The sequence below is a fragment of the Pyrgilauda ruficollis genome, unplaced genomic scaffold, assembly GCF_017590135.1.
Source record: "Pyrgilauda ruficollis isolate IOZ18807 unplaced genomic scaffold, ASM1759013v1 scaffold32, whole genome shotgun sequence".
Classification (NCBI taxonomy): Eukaryota; Metazoa; Chordata; class Aves; order Passeriformes; family Passeridae; genus Pyrgilauda; species Pyrgilauda ruficollis.
The window spans coordinates 105,523-126,063 of record NW_024524600.1 but is presented as its reverse complement, the minus strand read 5'-3'; the positions used below and the strand labels follow the sequence as shown (position 1 = coordinate 126,063).

At 44.0% G+C, this 20,541-nt stretch overlaps 2 protein-coding genes across 2 annotated transcripts; both read left to right on the top strand.

The window, feature by feature from the left end:
- The first annotated feature begins 6,011 nt into the window (after window positions 1–6,011).
- Window positions 6,012–12,199, top strand: LOC121357228 (matrix Gla protein). The gene is made up of 5 exons (XM_041474356.1): window positions 6,012–6,116; window positions 8,733–8,883; window positions 9,664–9,699; window positions 10,881–10,956; window positions 11,824–12,199. Exons 1-5 carry the CDS (start codon window positions 6,012–6,014, stop codon window positions 11,963–11,965), a joined length of 510 nt encoding a protein of 169 aa, XP_041330290.1. The 3' UTR covers window positions 11,966–12,199.
- Window positions 12,200–15,487: 3,288 nt separating this feature from the next.
- LOC121357219 (osteocalcin-like) lies at window positions 15,488–19,997 on the top strand. Its single transcript, XM_041474334.1, has 4 exons — window positions 15,488–15,646; window positions 16,196–16,231; window positions 17,784–17,853; window positions 19,103–19,997. Exons 1-4 carry the CDS (start codon window positions 15,580–15,582, stop codon window positions 19,230–19,232), a joined length of 303 nt encoding a protein of 100 aa, XP_041330268.1. The 5' UTR covers window positions 15,488–15,579; the 3' UTR covers window positions 19,233–19,997.
- The last annotated feature ends 544 nt before the right edge of the window (window positions 19,998–20,541 follow it).

The window sequence follows — 20,541 nt, the reverse complement described above, 5'->3', positions numbered from 1 at the left end:
GCCTGGCTAAAAGGATCATGAGATGAAATAGAAAGAGCTCTGAAAGAAACTTATTATGAAGCAGATGATATCCAAAGCTGCAGAACCACTTGAGATGGGTTTGGATAAAGAGTTTTCCATACTGAGGTCATAATAAGAGGTCTTTAATCTGCCTTCTGATACTTCATGTTGCAGTATTGAAGTAACAGAGGGCAATGCAAGACACTATAGAAAGCAAAGGTTATTTCATTTCAAACCACACTGATTTCACTCACTCTGACTAACACCCGCATAACCACATATTCATAGGCAATAGAAAGTATTTGTTTATACTATTCCATTTTCTTGCAATCACACAGAAGATTTAATTAAAGGGCTCTGGAGTTCTCATTATCTCTCTGGTATTTCTCTTAGTTTGGCCACCACATGCTCATTTTAAATGCATCTTTTGCATCCTGCAGGAGCTGGCAGTAACTGTTGTCTATTTTGCTTCCATCCTTTCCCACCTCTGAGTATCATTAGAACTCATCCTCTGTTGTCTCCTCATCTAGGTATCATAGAGCTCAATCTTGTTCTTCATCCAAACATCATCATCTCCAGGCATCTATTTCTTTTTTCTTTTATTAAGTCTTAGGTGTACTCTGCCTCTTGTTTTAGGACTTACCTGGTTTTAAACTGTGATATCCCCCCGCCCCCAGTCTGGATATCCAGAGGATCTGTGTCAATATGCTGGGATTTTAATGATCTGCTAATCCAGCTTCCATCACTCTGGGCTGTTCTTGTAGCCCTTCTTATGCCTTTCTTCCCAGTGCTTTCGTGCCCAGACCTCTTCATTGTTCTCCATTTCTATTATTTTATTGTTTCTTTTATAATTTGAAGAAAATTGGGACCACTAATGACAAAGACACCTCTCACAGAGTGGTGGGTTCTGGAGTCCAATGCCATTTTAGGAAGAAGGAAAAACTAATCTAAAAGATCTGATTTATTACAGAATCATTGAATATATTGAGTCAGGGACCCATCAGGATCATTGAGTCCAACTCATGGCCCTGAGCAGAAAACCCCAGGAGTCACACTCCAAGCCTGAGAACATTGTCCAAATGTTTCTTGAATTCTTGAATTTATCCTTTTAAAATTCTTTCCTGCTTTATGTGAACACAACAATTCTTAATAAAAATAATCAGTTGCCAAGTTTAATGCAAATAAAAAAAATATGTATCCGAAAAGCATATAAACAGTATGAAACTAATATAAAGGAAGGTCATCAAGTCAAATGATTTGACTATCATGTGACATTAGGAACATTAACATAATTTGCAGTTATGCACAAGAAGATAAGAGTAATCAGATTTCATGCTTCAATAAATAAGAATGCCTTTCTTCTTGCCACAAACAGCATTTCACAATTAGCTGTGTATTGGGTATTTCCCTCCACTCCCTAGCATTCCTTTGTATTCTATCTGATATTAACAACAGAGGCCAAGACCAGGGGCTTGGTGTGCCACAGAAAAAGTTATTTGCTTATTTGCAAGTTGTTGCTAAAGACAACATTTATGATCCTTTAGATACTGAACTGAGATAGAACAAAGAAATGGATATAATACTACAGGGATGCTTGTAAATACTTTAGTAGTCTCCTGCATTCAAGACAGACAGAAGATAAATGTTTCAATCCAATCTTGGCTTCATAAGGGCTGGCAGATATGGGATCTAAGATGCTATCCTAAGTATGCTGTTAAAAAGACAAAAAAAAAATAAGAGAAGCATTATTGTTATTTTTTTATTTACCAGATGGATGAGAAGAGTGAAACCACAGCTGCTCTCTTATCTCTTCCCATGTCTGTACAGGAAATAAGGCGGGTAAATCTCATCTGATCCCAAAGAATGAATCAGGTCAGGACATTTTTGTGTTCATGTGGTGAAGCAAGGGGGATGAGTGTGGAAAAAGAAGAGAGATTTCTGTTCCCTTTTCCCATAAGAGTGCAACCCAGAAGCATGCTCTGTTTATACAGACAAAGTTTGAACATTTTGCTTGCCTGTTTTTCATAGGATTCTTGAAGTACAAGAAATGCAAGTTTCTTCTATGGGTTATTTAATATCTATGCAAGAGCTTCTGCCAATTTTTTCAACATCCAAATAATATTAATATTAATCTGTCTCTTCCTTCTTTCCCGGATTGAAAGAGAAATATGCTGATCAGTGTGTATGGACATGTGTGGGTGGGTGGGGGTGAAGCCAAAGGAAGCAACAGAGTTAGCTCTTAGCCCTGAAATGTTTTGGTTGCTTTATTCAGTGAACTGAATAACCTTGGTCTGACTTCTGTGAAATTTTAGTCTTCTCTGCTCATGAACTTCCTATTACCAGCCAAACACAGCTGTTCTGGCAAGTCCTGGCCAGAGATAGGCAGTTTGAGGTAACTCAGTGATATCCCACAGAGTGTGCTGAGCTTTGGACTTGAAGGCTTGAGCCAGGCTCACTTTCATCCAACAAGCTGAACTGGAGAGCAGTGAGCTCCCATTAGGCTGTACTGCTGACTCCAAATGCTCCTGTATTCATGGCCAGACTGAGATTTTTCTAGGACACTGGGCTTTGTTTTGAAGCTTGATGGATTACAGGGAGTAACTTGGAGGATCGCAGCTGCATAGAGGTCGTGTCTGGACACTAATCTCTGAATTTCAGTAGAGTAAATGAAATTTAATTTTGCCACCACTAATAAAATGCAGTGCTAAAAGCCTCCCCAGTTTACCAACCAACCAACCAACCAACCAACCAACCAACCAACCCACCCACCCCCACAGCTCACCAACTACAAACCTCTCCTTATGGTCATGATTAACGTGGAGACAGGCCCGAATTCTGTAAGTCAGAGCAACTGGAAGAAGAGTTATCCTCTCACCCTCTGAATGTGTTCAGGGAAGAAGGATCTGGGCCTTTAAATGGTGTTTATTTTCAGTCCTGGTCCTTAGCCCTGGGATACTGAACAACCATTTGTCCCAGAGGCAGAGTGACATCCTTCAGGTTGGACGTGCAGGTGTACTCCACATCCATGGGCAGGAGAAAGTTACTGGCAGCTATTATGTAAGATGGACAGGGAAGCTTCTAAACTGCCCAAAATGTTGGAGGAAGCATGAAAGAAAAGAACTGTAAGATGGTGTGGGAACCTTCCCACCCACAGAAGACTGACACTATCTGTGAGCTTCAGACAGTGGTTTTTACAACAGTCCTAAGACTACACATAGATCCACATTGCTAGAACCAATATGTATTTTCACACTGGAAACTGCTATTTTTGCAGAAAGTTGTAATGCTGGGGGCAAAATTTTCCGCAGGGGAAAGGCCAAGACAGATTTCAAAGATTTGTGTTTAAATATTTTTGAATTAAAAACTCCCATCACTTACTTGTTATGAAATTACTCTTTTTTCCCCATTCCATCATGGAAGTGGAAATTAGTCATTGCAGTTATTTTGAAAAAAATTGTTTGATTGATATGAAACTAGATTTTCCTGTTTGTGTGCTCCCCCATTCTTTTAATCTTTAGTAATATTTAAATCTAGTTTTGAAATGTTTTTTTCCCAGGTTTAACTAGCATTTGAACTAGTTTTTAATTCTGAGTAGCTGAGTGAGTTTGCTGCCAGAGCTAACACACATTCAGATATGTATATCAAGTTCTTTAAATATCTGAAATGTGTTCTGTTTATTTTTATTTCATAGTCTTTTGACTAGCTTCTGTGTTTAAAAAACATCTCCCTTTCTAAAGCTTAGTGTCAGTATGCTAGTTTTCAGCACGATTTATTCCATGAGGTTGTTGACTTTAATTATATTGTGGATAGTCAAACACTCTTACTTAGTGGCTCAATTATTCTTGCTTCTTGGACCAGTTCCTAGGTATTACTTAGGACTAAATGGAAAAGTAAAAATAAAGTCTTGTTTTCTCATGTGCTGTAGAACTAGTTGTTCTAAGAAGCACTTGTTTATCAGGTTGAGAAATCTCTTCGTAAGCCATAGACCATGTGGTGGCTGACTAACTTACATCCTGAAACACAGAAGCAAATTTGGAAAGGACTGTCCAGATTGGTAAGCCCAGTTACTGGATACTCTGGGTAACCTGGGTTTGGAAACCCTGCTCTGTTGCAGAGCTGATAGGTTTTATTCCCTTACTGGAGTGCTCAGCAACTCTGCTGAAGCCTTCCTAGCATGAGCTGGGCACTCAGTGAGGGAGACATAGATGTGGATCATGGCTTTAAAGACAGAGGCTGGAAATGGGACTTCTCCTAATCGTGAGAGCTGTGGACTGTGACACAGCCCCTGGGGGGTACTGGAAACAAAACCTGACTGCTAGTCCATTGTCCTGCTGGAAAAGCCTTGAGGTCAGTGCAGGGATGGAGGGGCTCAGCAACTCCCACAGGCCACGGTGAAAAGGTCTGTCATTTTGGGTGTGAGTGTAAATCATATTTTAGTCCTCATCTATAGCACTTCCCACCAGAATTATTCCTTGAAGGGGGTGACCTGAGCCATACAGAGGAATCCTGCTGAGATCTCCCAGGTAACTTATCTAGAGTTACTGACAGATGCCCATGTCTGCTGCCACATTCTCAGCAGACATCTCAGAATCAGTGCTCTGTCCTTGCCTTTATGATTGTTGGTTCATAGTTCTTTTTGTTCCCCATTTATTTCTAGCTTGTGAGCTTTTAATTTACAGCAGGATTCTTACTGCTAATCCTGATGGCAGATCTTGCCCTTGCCCTATTGCATATTATTCTGTTCCTGTTAATGAAGATTTAAATGTCATCCTTTTCATCTTGTAGGAGCTCTCAGATTTCCTTTTCACTGCTGCCTTCTTGCTTTGTGTTGTTGACAAAATTCCTCAACAAGCATTCATCTTAATCCCCGTTAAGAGAAGTAAAGTAAATCTAGTCCCAAGAGAAATTCAATTGGCAATTTCTCATAATTTCTCCTTTCCACTGCTTAAGCTTTTCCCCCATTTGTCTGGTTCCCTACTATCTTGCCGTGTTGGTTGTAATGGCCATTTTCTTCTACTTCACTAAGAGTTTGCCAGATGGCACTGGGGCCAATGATTTACCAGTATCTAGGCAGATGAGGGTGACCAGATCTTCTGAGTCCTGATTTCTTTCAGGGTTCAGCATGTCATAGGGTTGAAACTTAGATGACCCCGAAGGGTGGTAGACAAGGTCAAGAAATGCCCTCCTGTTTGCACTGCTTTTCAAAGGTGGTTCCTATTCATGTGCCCTTTGCCTTGAGGACACTTCAAGCTTGCTGTTCTCAGGCTCTGAGGGCCAACAGCTGCCTGCACAAGGACACAAATAACGTGGTACCTCCCTGCCACAAGGAACCTTCCCCAAACTCATAGAGCACTGCTGGAGCTAAAGATAAAACCCTTGGACAGGAGCTGCTCACTGTTCTCTGTCCAAACAGTGGTGGTTCTTTATCTCCATGGATATGCTATCATTCTCATTTTGGGCCAGAAGCCCAAAGCCCAGTGCAGCAGTCACATGTCCTGGGCACTGCTGTGAGTGCCATGTGAGCAGAGGGTGCGCCTCAGGGGTTTGGGTGTGCCACTTTTGGGGGTTTTGGAGCTGACACCTTTGCTATGTGAGTTTTCAGTCTGGTATTAGCCTGCCATTCAGAGGGGGATCAGTTGTAAAAGCAGCATGAAATGAGATGGGAGAAGGATCCTGGCCTACTGTTCCCTGTGGATGAACAGGTGCCCTGGCTTGCACTGTAGCTTGAGATAGAGCACAGCCAGAAAAGGAGGGTGTGAAAGGCAGGGGTGTTCTTGCAACAAAGAAGGAGACTGGCGCTTGTACTCATATTTCTGTCCACTCACTGCTCCCAGGCACGGGAAGGCAACCTGGATGTGGCTGTGTCCTCTCTAGCCGCTGGTGTGTGCTCTGGCTCTCTCCCTTCTGGCTCAATTCTTTGATGTTTCTGGCTTCCTGGCTGTGGGCAGAAGGTGGTTCTGATGGTAGTCTGGGGGTGGATCAAGAGTGGGAGAGGGAGGAGTCACTGATCGATGCTAATGAATAAAAGGTCTCTCTTCTTCGGTCCGGGGTCCAAGACGCCAGGAGAGCTGCCCCCTGAGACAAGAGCTGCAGACTGGCAGGGAAGCGACAGCTTAGTGAGTATTCAGGGACTGCCTTGCTTTTCCTGGACAGCTGCTTATTATCAATGCCTCGCTGGTGCTTCACCGCTGTAAAATGTTAGGAGTGTTTGCTACAGCGTGTGTAGTGTTGTGATTTTCCACTCCAGCAGCAGACACATCAGGGCTGCTTTTCTGATCCCTCCTTTATTTGGAAGTCTACAGAGATTTCCCTGGCATGTGCAGATTTGTCTTAGCTCCTTTCTGTATTTCTAAGAGTGGATGCTGAAAGAAAGCAGAGGGATTGGGCTCACAGTGCTGCATGGTATGTTATCCCCAGGGCAGCCCACTGCTGCTGAGTAGGGGAGATGTGTGCTGGGAAAGTATGGAGTGCAGGGGGAGCAGAAGGGAGTACTATTGCAAGAGGAAGAATTCCCCGAAGGAGATTTGTTGGAATAGGGCTGTGTAGCTGGCACGTTCACTCATCCCTTGAAAAAATGTATTGCTTCTGTGGTAACAAATGAAACATTTGGGTTAAAGTGGTGTTTGTGGCTGTTCTCCTGTGGTTGATGGCAGCGTATGCTCCAGGCATTCTGGGATCAGAGTCCTCTGAAATGAGAGCAGAGACTCCTAGGGAGCAGAAAGCTCTGCTCTGGGTGAAGACAAATAAAGAGGGTTTGGCTCAAAAGTGTGTTGGAGTTTCCCACTGGGCAGCATCACTTTCTTTCCAAAGTACACCCAGCATCTTCCTCTCTGTGCCCCACTGCTTTCCCACTGGGGTCTGTTCTCCAGCCTCTCCCTCGTGTTTTTCTTTCTTAGCAGCTACTGTACAAGACATTTAGGAAACCTATAAAATCCACATTCAACAGTAAGTCCAAAACTTCTAAGAAATGAAAAGGATCCCAGAGCAGGATATTTCCTTAAAGAGACTGGAGTGGCAGGGCACAGAGTGGCACCAGCAAAGTCTCAGTTCCCCTTTGACCTTGTGTCTATAGCAAACTTATGGCTTTTTTCCCAAGTTTTCCTCCTCATTTCAGGCTAAGCTCTGAACAAGCAAGAAGTGGATGTGTAGTGAGGGGCCTTGATGGTGCAGGACTGAGCTGCTCTCCACATGGGGTGGGATAATGGGGATGAAGAGCAATTCTTTCTCTTTGGTCTGAAGTTGAAGTCCCTGGTCATTTTTTTTTCCTGAGACAGGATGCTTCAGGTAAGGGTCATGAGTTTGACATTGAAAGAGTAAATTGCAAAGCCCAGAGAAATATTTTTCCGATGGATTTCACTCCTCACTGATTAAGTGTTGGGCTCTGGCTATATGTCCCTGTAGTTCTTGGCTGTGTTACCTTCAGTGCGGCTTCAGGGATTGGCCTCTGAAGGTGGCAGCAGTGACAACAGCACAGTGGTTTGGGGAAAATGGCCTGCAGCCAGAGTGCATTCACTTTGCATCCTATCAGTGAGAAATCCTGATTCCTGTATATACACATAGACAAAACAGGCAGTAGTCACAGCTTGGATGAGACATAAGAATGGTTCCTGCAGCTTCCTATGTTCATCCCCAGGCAGTGTGGGGGGTCCCAGCCCCATCACTGCCCCTGGGGTAGGGCTGGCAGGCAGTGGGTTCCCACACCCCTCCCTACCTTGCCTCTAGCAAACTCTTTCCTTTTCACTCAGCAAGGATAGCCATTTCTATAACTCCTTTTCTCTTTCACTGCTTCCCACTGTTCCAAGAGTTGGAGAGTGCAACACCCGATGTTTTGTCCATCTCTGCTGCCCATGGTATCAGATCCAGTTCTCCCTGAGACTGCTGGCCTTGAAGATTCATCCCAGATGAAAAGCCCTATGTTGGCATATGCCTTTGGTGCCCATGAGGCAAGGATTGCTATTGCTAGACCAGAGAGGGAAATGTTTGCCTCTGACTCCACCAAGATGTTGTCCTTTGGGACATGCAAGAGGAGTCTGGGGTCAGCACCACACTGAGAGCCTTCAGAGACAGAGTTCTGGGTGCTGCTGTCATCTCAATGCAAAAATCATGAGCACACCAGCAGAGGGATTCTTTCAGGTTGCTTCTTGTCACTCCCGAGGCAATAAAGTAGGAGATGAAAAGGGGCAGCAGGGTTATATTCCTCCTCTGCTAGCTGGCAGGCTGGCATTGCAGCAGAGGGCAGCTGGAGAGAGGGGGATTGAGTGGGACTGGAATGTCTGAAGCCTCATGCTCCATGTCTCCATCGGCAAAGCTGACAGAATAGTTGGGCTGGTTGTATCCAGACAGAATATGGTGAGGGCAAAGAGAGCAGATCAGAGGAAAAATCAGAAAAACAAACATTTACATTTGGGATCAACACACACCTCTGCCTCTGGGGCCCTGGCAGCCTGTGAAATTCCTTCCACTCGCCTAGGCCAGCTTTTCTGAGTGTGGAGTGCAGAGTGTGGAGTGCTAGTGACATGTTTGCCTCTGGATCACGCCCCCAGCCCTGAGCTATGAGAGGAAGGGGGCATGCCCCTTCCTTCCCAAAACCTAATCCAGTCTGCTAATAGAGGATGTTTTGTAATAACTCCAAGAAGAGTGTGTACCAGCTAGCTGTCACCTTGCCCAGGCTCTTTCACGGGCTCCCTCCTAGCTCTGTTTTCATAATAAACATTCCACTGCTAATTTTGCAGTCAGCCCAGGATCTCCAGCTGCCCTCAGTGAGAAGAGAGCAAAACCCAGTGAGAAAGACAGAGCGACAGATTCGTCCCTGCACTGGCACAATGCGCACTCTTGTCGTCCTTACGCTCCTGGCTGTCTTGGTGGTGGCTGCCACTTCCTATGGTAGGTGACCTTTATTATGGGGTACAATGAAAACTCCAAACCTGCAGACATTTATGGGTCTGTTCAGATGTTTGTCATTTAGCTTTGTGTCTTCTTTGCCCTTAACTTGATCCTTCCTTGCCCTTAACTAAGATCGTCTTAGCCCTGATCCAGAGCTGTTACTTCCAGTCATTGGAATTCACATCCAGGATGCTTTAACCCTTTCCTCTCTGTTCCAGCTCACCTCACAGTCTGCTCCTCTTTTTGTTCCTCTATTGTCTGAACTATGTGCTAATTTTTAATTATTCTTTGCTAATTGGAAGTTTTCCCTTTTTCCTTTGTAATATCATCCCCTTTTCCTGGCGAGGCACACCGTTCCATATTGGTGGAATTAAGATGCTGCTTTGTGCAAGACGGTGCTTCATGCAAGAAGAGCATTTCACTGTGCTAATCCATTCTTTAAGAACACAAGCTTTGAAGGCAAATTGGTTATCCTATCACTGTAGTGTCAGGAGCAGAAGGCGAGGAACTGTGCTGGACAATCAGGCTGGATGACCAAGCGTGAGTCTGGAAGCACTGACTAAATCACCAGGTGGCTCTGTATTAAACTCCTGAGCACTTTAAACTCCTCATATAAATTCTAGGTCAGGGACCACTGATCCCTTTCTCTTCCCTTTAAACACGTGCCTTAAAACCTGGCTTCTCTGATTTCTGTGTGTTTTCTATTGATCTGTGGTATATGAAATACTGAATCCCATCAATTCAGTGTCATAATACATGTTTCATTCTTTCTTTCCACAGAGTCCCATGAGAGCATGGAGTCCCATGAGTATCTCAGTAAGAGACTGCTTTACTATTTTATTGAATTTGAAGAGTGCTACAGACATGTCCAAGATCATTTACTCATACTCCTATGAGGGATAAAATAGGTAGAACAACTGAGCCCAGGGAAACTGAATTTACTGAGTGACGGAGTTTCAGAATGAAAAGGAAGAGAGTTCAAGGAAGACTTCACATGTTTTGGCACAAGCTCATACCCCTGTTTTGCATAGAATATAATGAGAATTGGAAAACAGAATTTGAGAACAGAGCCCAGACCTCTGTTACGTGTACCAAAACCAGGTTAACTGACACTAGAAAAGGACATTGCTCAAAAAGCTCTGGGATGAGCATGGAAAGAGCCACTGTAGAAGCCACGTACAGAATTTATTCTCCCCCAAGTACAAGGAGAGCCTTTACTGTAAGCACCTTGGAAGCAGGCAGGGTGTGTGAATAGGAGGGATCCTTTGGCTGGAAGAGGGAGAGAGAGTGTCACAGGAAAAGCAAGAAAAGGGTGAAGAATCTCACTTTGGAACAAGCAATATCCTGGAGAGGTTGGAGAACAGGTGAATAGAAATGAAAAAGAAATTAGGACATTAGGACATCTGAAAGAAGGACTTCACAAAGCAGATAGTCAGCAACACAATGGCACATGTGAAAGCCAAATGACATCCACAGACTCCTGAACTCTGCAACAGGACTGGAATTTTTCTCAAAAAAGTCAGAAGGGACTTTTAGGTCCCTCAGTCCAAAACTGCCACACAAATTTCTCAATGGCTGTCTAACCTTGGAGGCAGAGAGATTTACTCAGGCCCCTCCTGTGCACATTTTCACAGTTCTTGGAGTTCTTCAGAGAGTGCTCAGATGTCCCATGGTCTGTGTAGCTTGGTGCCTACCTCTTCTGGGCCAGGCTCCACTCAATCAGAGGGGCTGTGGCAGCAAAATCACAGTACCATTCCCCTGGGTGATTTGAATAAGAGCAGAACAAGAGCAGCATGGGCACTTCTGTACAGGCTGCACTAGAAACTGAGAGAGCCTACACATGAACCAGCCAGGGGACAGGAGGGAATATTAAAAGTTCCTGGATTTAATTGTACACAGGAGGGCAGACAGGGAAGCTGTTATAAAGAAGGAAGCCAGCTTTTGTTGAAATCTGGCATTGACAAAGTGGCAGTCTGAATAACCCCTTGCCTTTTCAGATCCCTTCCTCAACAGGCGAAGGGCCAATGACTTCATCCAGGCTGACACCAGACTGAGAGCCATCACTCAGGAGAGGTATGTCATGGCCTCAGGATGCTGAGCTCGGGAATGGGAAGAGATTCCTCCTTGCCAAGACAGGCTGTTAGTAGGGGTGGCAGCCATGGTCACTGGTGAAAAGCCTCAGTCCCTCTTTTAATGTGAGGTACCATTTAAGTCCCCAAACCCAGTAAAAGCAAGAGTTCAGATAACAGAGAGCAGGTCTTTTGATTTGGAGACATGTCACATGCTGAGAAGAATAATGAATTTTTCGGAAGGAAGCACCAACAGGAGAGAGAATGAGCGGGGGATAGTCCGAAAGAAAGCTCAGTTTGAGATCTTTTTCTAGTCCTCAGATCTCATGCAGAACTTGCATGACCTTTTCTAAACTAAAGGGCCATCTGAGGGCCTCCTTGCCTCGTTTATAAAATACAGATATAACCAATTTCATGCCTTATTCAAGGCTTGTGAAAATAAAAACTGAACCACAGAAATAATCTCTTAGTGAGGCATAAGCCAAACCTTCTTCTCAGCACCAGGTGACCCCTTTGCAGAATATTTCAGGTCTTTTTTCTATGTATATGTTTGGGAAAGAGCAGAAGAAGAGAGCAGGCTGGGGAAGGCTGCAAAGGGAGGACCCTTCCTCAACTTGAGGCAGGAGCCATTCCGTTCTCTCCACCACCTTACTTAGCCCCTAAATAAAAGGTTGCTTGAGGAGGCAAAACATTCCTGCTGTAGTCCCTGGGTGTGGTAAACACAGAAGCTGGCGTGCTAAGAGCTCTGTAGCTGGATGATGGACTCTGATGGTGGATCCTGAATCCAAGTGGGGAGTTTCAGGACAGGAAAGGGCTGTAGAGAGATATTTAAGATGACAGCATTTACCCCTCTTCTCTGCTGCCTTTACAGGATCAGGGAGCGCAGTAAGGCACACCACGAGCATCAGAGGGAGCTCTGCGAGGACTACTACCCTTGTGAAATGTACGCCTTTCGCCACGGCTACCCTGCTGCTTACAAGCACTATTTTGGGGGGAGGAGGAGGACTAAGTAAAGGATGACCTGTCCCCACCCTGGGGCCTGGAGTCCAGGGTATCCTCCCCAAAATTGCAATGGCTCTGAAACATACTCAGTTGCTTGTATCCCTGTATGTTATCCTGCCTGCTGCTTCTCTCCCATGTAGCCATGGATTCCTACACTGTGTTAATTAGCGCTGAGCTGATGTAGCAGAGATCACGGAGAGTTCAGGATGTGGGTGTTTACTACAGAATAAATTGCTGGTTTGATACTATCGTGTCATGACTCACAGTATTTTGGAAGGGGGGTATGCAATTCTCCATGAAGGAACTGAATTTGTGTATCATACATTCTGTTGCAGATTATGGGGAAAAACTTCATTACCTTGCAAGCATATGGCTTTGGAAGAACCTATAATGTTCTTGTTCCAGGTTCTACAAGTAGCTTCTTTCAGAGGTCACTGGACAGTTTCAGCTCCCAGTCTTAATCTAAAAACAGTGGGGTGTTCAGAATGCAGATGCACTTTTTTAAAATCAAATCTTTCTTCAGTTGGGGAAACAAAATCCAGAAGGCACTATTTAATCTTAAAGCAAAGTTAGGGTGAGAGTTGGTGACTGAAAAAGCCTGTAAGCTGCCTCTTGTTTATCCAGCTACCAGCAGGTCCTGATGTTAGGTGCTCCTTTAGAGGAGCACCTAAAGTGTGGTCCACTTGTATTTCTTTTTGCAATCCCCTTTCAAAACCCTTCCACTTGAAACTACTCTGGTAGCACTTGAAAGCTCAGGTCCTGATGTTAGGTGCTCTTTTAGAAAGGAGCGTGTGGTCCACTTGTATTTCTTTTTGCAATCCCCTTTCAAAACCCTTCCACTTGAAACTACTCTGGTAGCACTTGAAAGCTGCAGAAATCAAAGCTGGAGAGGGGCTCCTGGTGGTAAATAAATAGAAAAAGAAATCCAGTGTTTGGGGTCAGGCCCAACTTTGTTTACATAGAACAATTTTATTTGACTGTTCACAAATAATTTGAAACCAAGATGTGGCTTGACCCTGTGCCCAAGTTACTGAGCCCCTCCTGGACCCCTGAGGAGTGAGTATGGCTGCATTCTGCTCACCATCACCAGGACCTGTCCCCAGGCCAAAAGGCACCAGTGCTGACATGTCCAAGAATTCCATGCTGCTCTGGGCTTGACAGCAGCCACAGCAGCTGGGACAAACCTTGGTGTGATTTGTGTAGGAGACATAACATCCATCTCAGCTCAACACAGATGCTTTCAGCATTCACATCCCCAGGCTTACACAGGCACCTGCAAATTATAGAAGTTGGAAAGATTCATGGCATGCAATCAAAGTCTATGATGTATCAAGTATCACATTGATTCACTAATCTGTGAAATTAAGTCTGGAGCCAAATCTACCTGGTTAGAAACATGCATCTCCTTGCAAAACATGCTTCAAGGTCTGCCAGCTCTGAAACTGAATTTGGGAATGAAATGTGATTTATTTATTGAAAACACTTCTGATAGGAAACTCCACCCTGACAGTTGCTAAAGTTTTGTCCAGAGGAAAAAATGAGAGAGAAATAATTTTAAGAAAAAAAAAACCAAACAAACAAACCTGTACAGATTAGGTATTTCCACACACACTTGCTCTCTATCTTCTCAGGTAGGTGAATCTTGTGATCACCAACTGGAGCAAACTCACATATGCTAAAATCAACAAGTCTGCAGTGTCTAGGTTTGACTTGACACTGTGACACCACCACAACAGAAGGCACAAGGTCTAGTGCTGTCTGGGTCTGTGTCCAGAAATATCCAGTGATTCCAATCCCCAGTTAACCAGTATAAATAATGAAAAACACCAGAAATTTCTGTGGGATTTCATTAGCATAAGCAACAACCAAACAGATTTTAGAGACTACATGCTGGTTAGAAAGCTTGGGAAAAGACGAGAGGATAAATAAAGCTGTTTGGATTACTAGAATTGTACATTTATATATTTGTATTATTTCAAGTATTCATCTGGAAGCATAGCTTTCCTAGAATACTTATTATTTTTAGATGTTTATTTACTTTTTAACTGTTGCTTTTTTGCTGGAATAATATATATATATATATATATATACAGATAAAAGACTTTTTGCTGGACGTCATTAGTATATATATTCAGCTTTCCTGGACTGTAGAATAGTTAACAGGGACAAAATTTGGATTATTTTAATCCTGAAAATTCTCTAAGCTAAAAGACAGTGTTTCTAAGAATTGGAAAAATCCCTAATGGCTCTGATTTTCCTTGGGAGCCTCCTAAACTTTACTTCTGTAACCCTGCACATGGGTCTGAAAAGAACTGGATATGAAGTGGAGGAAGATTACATCTCTGCTACCAGAAAGAATGAGCACACTTAATTAAAAAAAACAAAAAACTACAAACCAACTACCCAAACTTGGCCACCTCCTCTCAGCCAGGAGGAGACCTCATTGCAGTGTTCAATATCCTCCTAAGGGGCAGTGGAGGGGCAGCACCGATCTCTGCTCCCTGGTGATCAGTGATAGTGCCCAAGGGAACAGCTGGAACTGTGTCAGGGGAGGTTTAGGTTGGATATCAGGAAAAGGTTTTTCACACAGAGGGTGTTTGAGGGTGACCAGGCTCCCCAGGGCAGTGGTCACAGCACCAGCCTGACAGAGCTCAAGAAGAGTTTGAACAATGCTCTGGGGCACCGGGTGTGAGCCTTGGGTGTTCTGTGCAGGGCCAGGAGCTGGACTTGGTGATCCTTGTGGGTCCCTTCCAGCTCAGCATATTCTGTGATTCTGTGGTTCCTATGCTGTTTGTGGGACATGCCTTTGGTAACCTGGGTAGTGGGTTTGGGGAACGTGGGGTTATTGACACACAGCCCATGCAAGGCTCTTGTCGTACCAAGTAACTTTAGCCACTTGGGTCCTGAAGGATAAAACACTTTTGGAGTCCAAATGCCTATTTGACTTTTAGCCAAGAGAAACCAAGATAAAGCTCCTAAAATTATGAAGACTTCCAGAAGAAAAATAGAAAGATCTTCCCTCAAACTAACTTCTGAAGTTCCTAAAAGTATAAAAATCTCATCTCTCCAAAGTGATTTGGTGAAACTGTGCATCTGTCTGAAAACCTACCGTGTTTGCCCTATGCAAAGTGATTTCCAGGTTTCTTTACCCTCAGGGTAATGAGTCAAGGTGGGGTGGAGGAAAAGGTCATTATTTTGCTCAGTCTCATTTGAGAAACTCCACATGAGAGAGCCCCATCACGTGAAAAGAATTGCTCTACTACCAGTGTGCTGGTCTCTCCCCTGGCTTTCCAGCATGACAGAATGACTTTCAAGTTTGTAAGAAAAATGATTTTTTAAAATCCAGTTGTTTTTCTTCAACAGCCCCATTCAAAACCTCAGATAAAATCTTCTGGAAATGCCCCGAGTCATGAGATGGATGCCAAAATGACTGCCAGCACCCAGTATCTCCCAGCCCAAAGGACGGGCTTTGTTTTGGAGCACAGACACAGGAACACAAGCCAGATCCCTGATCTCTCCAAGAAATCACAGCATATAAACTGCTGCCCAAAAGCAAGCCTCGGAGAACTTCAATAACCTCCAGAAAAGCTCTGAGGTTAGGGAGACTAGCACAGCCAAAGAAGACATGAGGAGTCTGCTGGCACTGCTGATCGTGACTCTGGCCCTGGCAGCACTCTGCTGTTGTGAGAAAGGTAAGGGGACATCTTCCCAGGAAGGCTCTCAGAGCACTGCTGAGCCCTGCAGCTGGCTGTCACCTCTGGCTGTCACCTCTGGGAGAGGCACAGAGCTCTGGGGGGGAGGAGATGCACCACCAGTCCCTCCAGTCTGGGAGAGGCACAGAGCTCTGGGGGGGAGGAGATGCACCACCAGTCATTGCACAGGTTCAGGTCTCTGTTGGAGAGTCATGGATGAGACAGGGCTTGGGAACATACACCCCCATCTTTTGCTGGGCATTTTCTTCCACTGGTAACACCCACTCACCCCCACCTCAGCTGCATATTGAATTGCAGCAGAGAGAATTTGAGCATTTTAATATGTTTCAAATGGTTTATAATTTAGTCTCTGTCTAAATGATGGGTGTTAATAAAACCATTTGGGGAGAAACAGACCTTCTATGTAAGTGGGGGGAGCTGGATCTGGCCAGTCACTGGTGGGATTCAGTTACAGAGGAGGATGACTCACAAGCATAGCAGGACTCACAAGCAGACTCCTTTCTGTCTGTCTGTCTGTCTGTCTTCCAGATCCCAAAGAACCCTCAGGATCTCTCAGTACTGACAGTGAGTATATCATTCTGACTGATGCTCGGCTCCATTCTCCTGCATCTGCCTTCCTTCTTCTCTTTGGCAGGTTCAAGGGCTGAACAACAGCCATGCTGAGCCCCTCTCTACTCTTCCCGTTCCTCTCCCTATCTCTGCAGTCCCTGAGGGGCAGCAGCATGGCTCTTGTTCAGCCCTTGAACAAGAGCCCCCCACTCCTGAAAGGGAGGGGCTTCCTTGACTGCTCCTGAGGGCTGCAGTCCCTCCTGTCAGGTCACTTGGGATGCTGGGATTTGCACACCTTGGGTTGTTCACAACTCTTGCAGCAAGCTGATCCTGGCAGAAATCTGTATGGAAAATCCTTTTTGTTCTCTCGTGTCTCTCCTTTCTCACACTTTAAAGGATAACATTGCTGCTGAGAAGCATGAAAGCTGGTATTTTTCCAGTGAGCCAATACAAACACAGATTGGGAAAGAGAAAAAAAAACACTTAAGGACTATTCAGGGAAAGGTGGTAGTTCCTGACAATTCATTACCTGGCAGTTTCTGTGTAGTCAGTATTTTGATCCAGACTAAATCTCAGTTTGCTAGAGACAGAATACCTCTCACCTCCAAAGAGAAACATAGCCAATCACTCCATGATGATGAGGGAAGGGACAACCCCCACCATCTCCCCACAAGCAGAGGTCTTACAATATTTTTTTCCCCAGAGACAGCAACAATTTGGCAGTTTCCATGCTGAAATGTGCATTGGTGTGCTGCTGCCTGTGCTGCTGCTGCACTGGCACCTGTGCACACCTCAACATCCCATGGAGCAAGGTTGTGCTGTGCTAAGCCCTGGCTTGGGCTGGGAAGTGGCTGTGCCTGGTGTTTGTGGGGTCCTTCACAGCACCATGGTGTTTGCACAATGACAAACCAAGGGAGCAAAGAAGCAACTGTGCACACATGATGTGCTAGTGAAGAGCAGAGGCAAAGGCTCTCATGGCTGAAACATCTCTTATGTTCTCCACATTCTGAATGCTGGGGTCTTTGCACATCTTGGGTGTATTTCTCACTGGGTGATGTTTACTGTCACTATTTTATACTCTTCACCTTTCACAGAACTCTGTACATGTGAGCACTGGTATTTCTGTGTGCTGCCTGTTGCTCATGGTTCACTGGAGGTGCTTTAAGGTCTTCTGGTTGGTATCCCACATCCTTCTCAGTCAGAGCCCAGACACAGAAAGGAAGCCAAGACTGAAATTAAGTAGGCCAGGGAAAGAGGGTGCCATTCTCCTAATTTTCTTCTTATTCATATTTTATGCCTTCTGCACATTTGCTGCAGACTCGGATTATGCTGTGTGATAAGGAAATGGAATTCATGACAGAAAAAGCCCTTGCTCCTTGGAGATGTGAAGGCTGCAGTGACGAGGGAGCTTTGAGTGGACAGTGGGATGGGGAAAGATGAATGGGCCATTAGGATGGTTTGTGGCAGTCATTTGCTTGTGAAGAAAGTAGGTTCTGCTTTTCAGAGGCTGGACTGCTCAGTGTGTTTCAGTGCTGCATCTGTAACCTACTGTGCTCTCTCGTGGCAGGCATCAAGATTAAAAAAGAAGTTGCCAATGCCTTTGTGAAGAGGAGGAAGAGAGCTAGCCCTTACGAATGGTAACATCTCAGGAGCTGGGCTGAGAGCTGGACTCTGGACCTGTTCTGAAGAGGGGGTGGGAAGGCCATAGGGCATGACAAGGCATTATTTTGTTGTACACCTATGTTATTACCTTCATGTGTTGAAGGAAAAAGGCTGTAGGAGACATTCAGTAATGGAAAAATGGTTCTTTTTTCATTAAAACTTATTTGAAGGCTCATAGCTGGACTCTAGTCTTCCTCCCAGGGAGAAAGATAGCATTAAGTGTGCTAGCCATGGAGACAATGGGATACAAGATAGAAGCTGCTCCAACCTACAGGGTCATCAGAACCAATTTTTAGGATAATGACAATCATAGAGCCTTGGTCATTGCCTCTGGTTTCCCACAAAGGAATGGCTTTTCCCACAACTTTGTTGGAGGAATAAGGCTAGATCAGAATGTCTGTTCTTTCTGAAGCTGTAGAACATATATTTACTTGTGCAGAAAGTAGACACAAAGATTTGGAGAAATCCCAGCTATTTGAGAAATTTCAGGTAATGCAAGGAAGTCCTTCATACATTTCCTGGAAGAGGTTGCTAAGTTACTCTTTCCAATACAGAAATCAAGGAAAAATTAATGATGTACTGGCGGGATTTCTGTGGTGGTGTGTAAAGTCTTTAGGAAAGATTAACCAAACATAGAAGAGGAATTGAGAATGACATCCAAAGTGTACTGCTGAGACTGTGTACTTTGGATGTACAGTAAAAAAAATTGGGCTTTCTTAGCCTGGCAAAAAAGAAAAGAAAAAACTACATAGGGATAATGCTCCTGTCTACAACAGAAGTGAGGATTGTTAGAGAAGTGTTTAAGCTAAAGGAAAATAATGGCGAGTGGGCAAAAATAAAGGCAAGCAGGAAATAATAAAATAAATATATAATTAAATATATTTTAAAAATATTTCTGGTAGTTGGGGAATGAGATTGAAGAAAAAAAAAAAAACAACCAAAATCCCAAATCCTTACAGCTTCTGTGATATCCTTTGCTGATAAAACCTCAAGAGCAATTGATTTAAGTTGGGTTCAATCCCATATTTCCCAGCATTGATCAAGTAGCCTAAGCCTGTGTAAGCAGATGTTTAACTCAGCATGACCAGTCCTCTGTTGGGTCTCCCTGGAGGACTGCAGGGAGCATTGCTTCAGAGGATCACTTCTTTCACGTCAGTGTCAGGTGTATGAACTGCCTCCAATGCATTGGCTGAAAGTGCAGAATGGCGTCTCTGTCTCCTGCAGGTACTTGGAGTATTATAAAAGCCCCATGGAGCAGATGCACGAGCGCTGTGAGAACTACCCCCCCTGTGACTATCTCTCTGACCAAGTAGGGTTTGCCTTGGCCTACAACCGCTTCTTTGGGAGATACTGACGAGGGGAAGGTCTCTCCGCTCGTTTGGCTTGGAACACTCCAAACCCCACAGGAGAAAGAAGCTGTGGTTGGGAAGGAAGGAAGGAAAGCATCTGGACTGGCATCTTCTTCTGTTGTCTCCCAACCAGCTGGAACACCAAGGCAGGGATTATCCCACTTGTTGAGCTTCCATTAACTTTCTTCCTTTCATCAATAGTCTCTTTTCAAACATATTTTGTGGTATTTTGAGCTTCACCAGAAGACTTTGTCTTATTTCCTTCCACCTGAATCCCCAGCATACAATATGTGGAAAATAGGGATTAGTTTCAAGAAAACCACTGCATGCCTTAGAAACATCACTAGATCTCTTATCCTCTTCTGCAAAATACAGGAGGATTATGGAAGAAGAATGTCACAGTGTGTGTAAATGTGATGGATCTGATCCTGGGATGCTCGCTGTGAAGAAGGAAGAACACCTGCCTCCTGTTCCAATTAGTGGGAAAGTTCAGTATTTTCATGTAGTATAATCACATTAAATGTGCATCACAGTAGGATCATTTGTAAAGATAGAAGTGTGCAAATACTCTTGCATAGATAGCAATCAGCTTCTGGTACACTCTTCTGATTATTCTGTCATAAAAATTTGCTGTATAGCAACAATAAATAAATCCCAAAAGGTGTGTTTAAGGAGTCCTTTTAGATGAGCCCTTGCATTTGTGTGCTGCTTTTCGTGACTGTAAAAAAAACCCTCAAATTCTCTTGGTTATTCTCTTTTTTTTTTTTTTTTTTTTTCCCAAACAGCTTCTAGTGAAACTAAAAATACCCAGCAGAACAAAAAAAAAAAAAAAAAACCTAAAAAACCAAAAAAACAAACAAACCTCTTCTCCTCTGTTGCTTCTGCATTCGTGCTTGAAACTAGAAGCATCAAAACAGCTAAAAAAATTTTTAAAAAAGAAGAAAATAAAGCTATAAACATTATGAAATTAAAAAAAAAAAGAAAATTGGTTCAAGGATGGATTGAAATTGGGGCAGTGTTTTGTTTATTCAAAACAATTGGTAGTTAAATATATATATAATGTATGTGTATTTTTATCTACATATTGTCTTCCCTCTGCACTGCTTCATTCTGTCCTCTGGTATTAATATTATACCTTAGCATCTTTCTGCATAACCTTGCTAATATACTGTGTCAGCTTTCCTTCCCTGAGAGGCGGACAGCAGATCACACCTCCGAGGACAGGGACTGCGGGTGCTCAGGAAACTGGCAGAGACCAAAGCTCTGGTTACTTGTAAGCTGGTGCAACCATCCTCAGCTGCTCATTGCAATAAA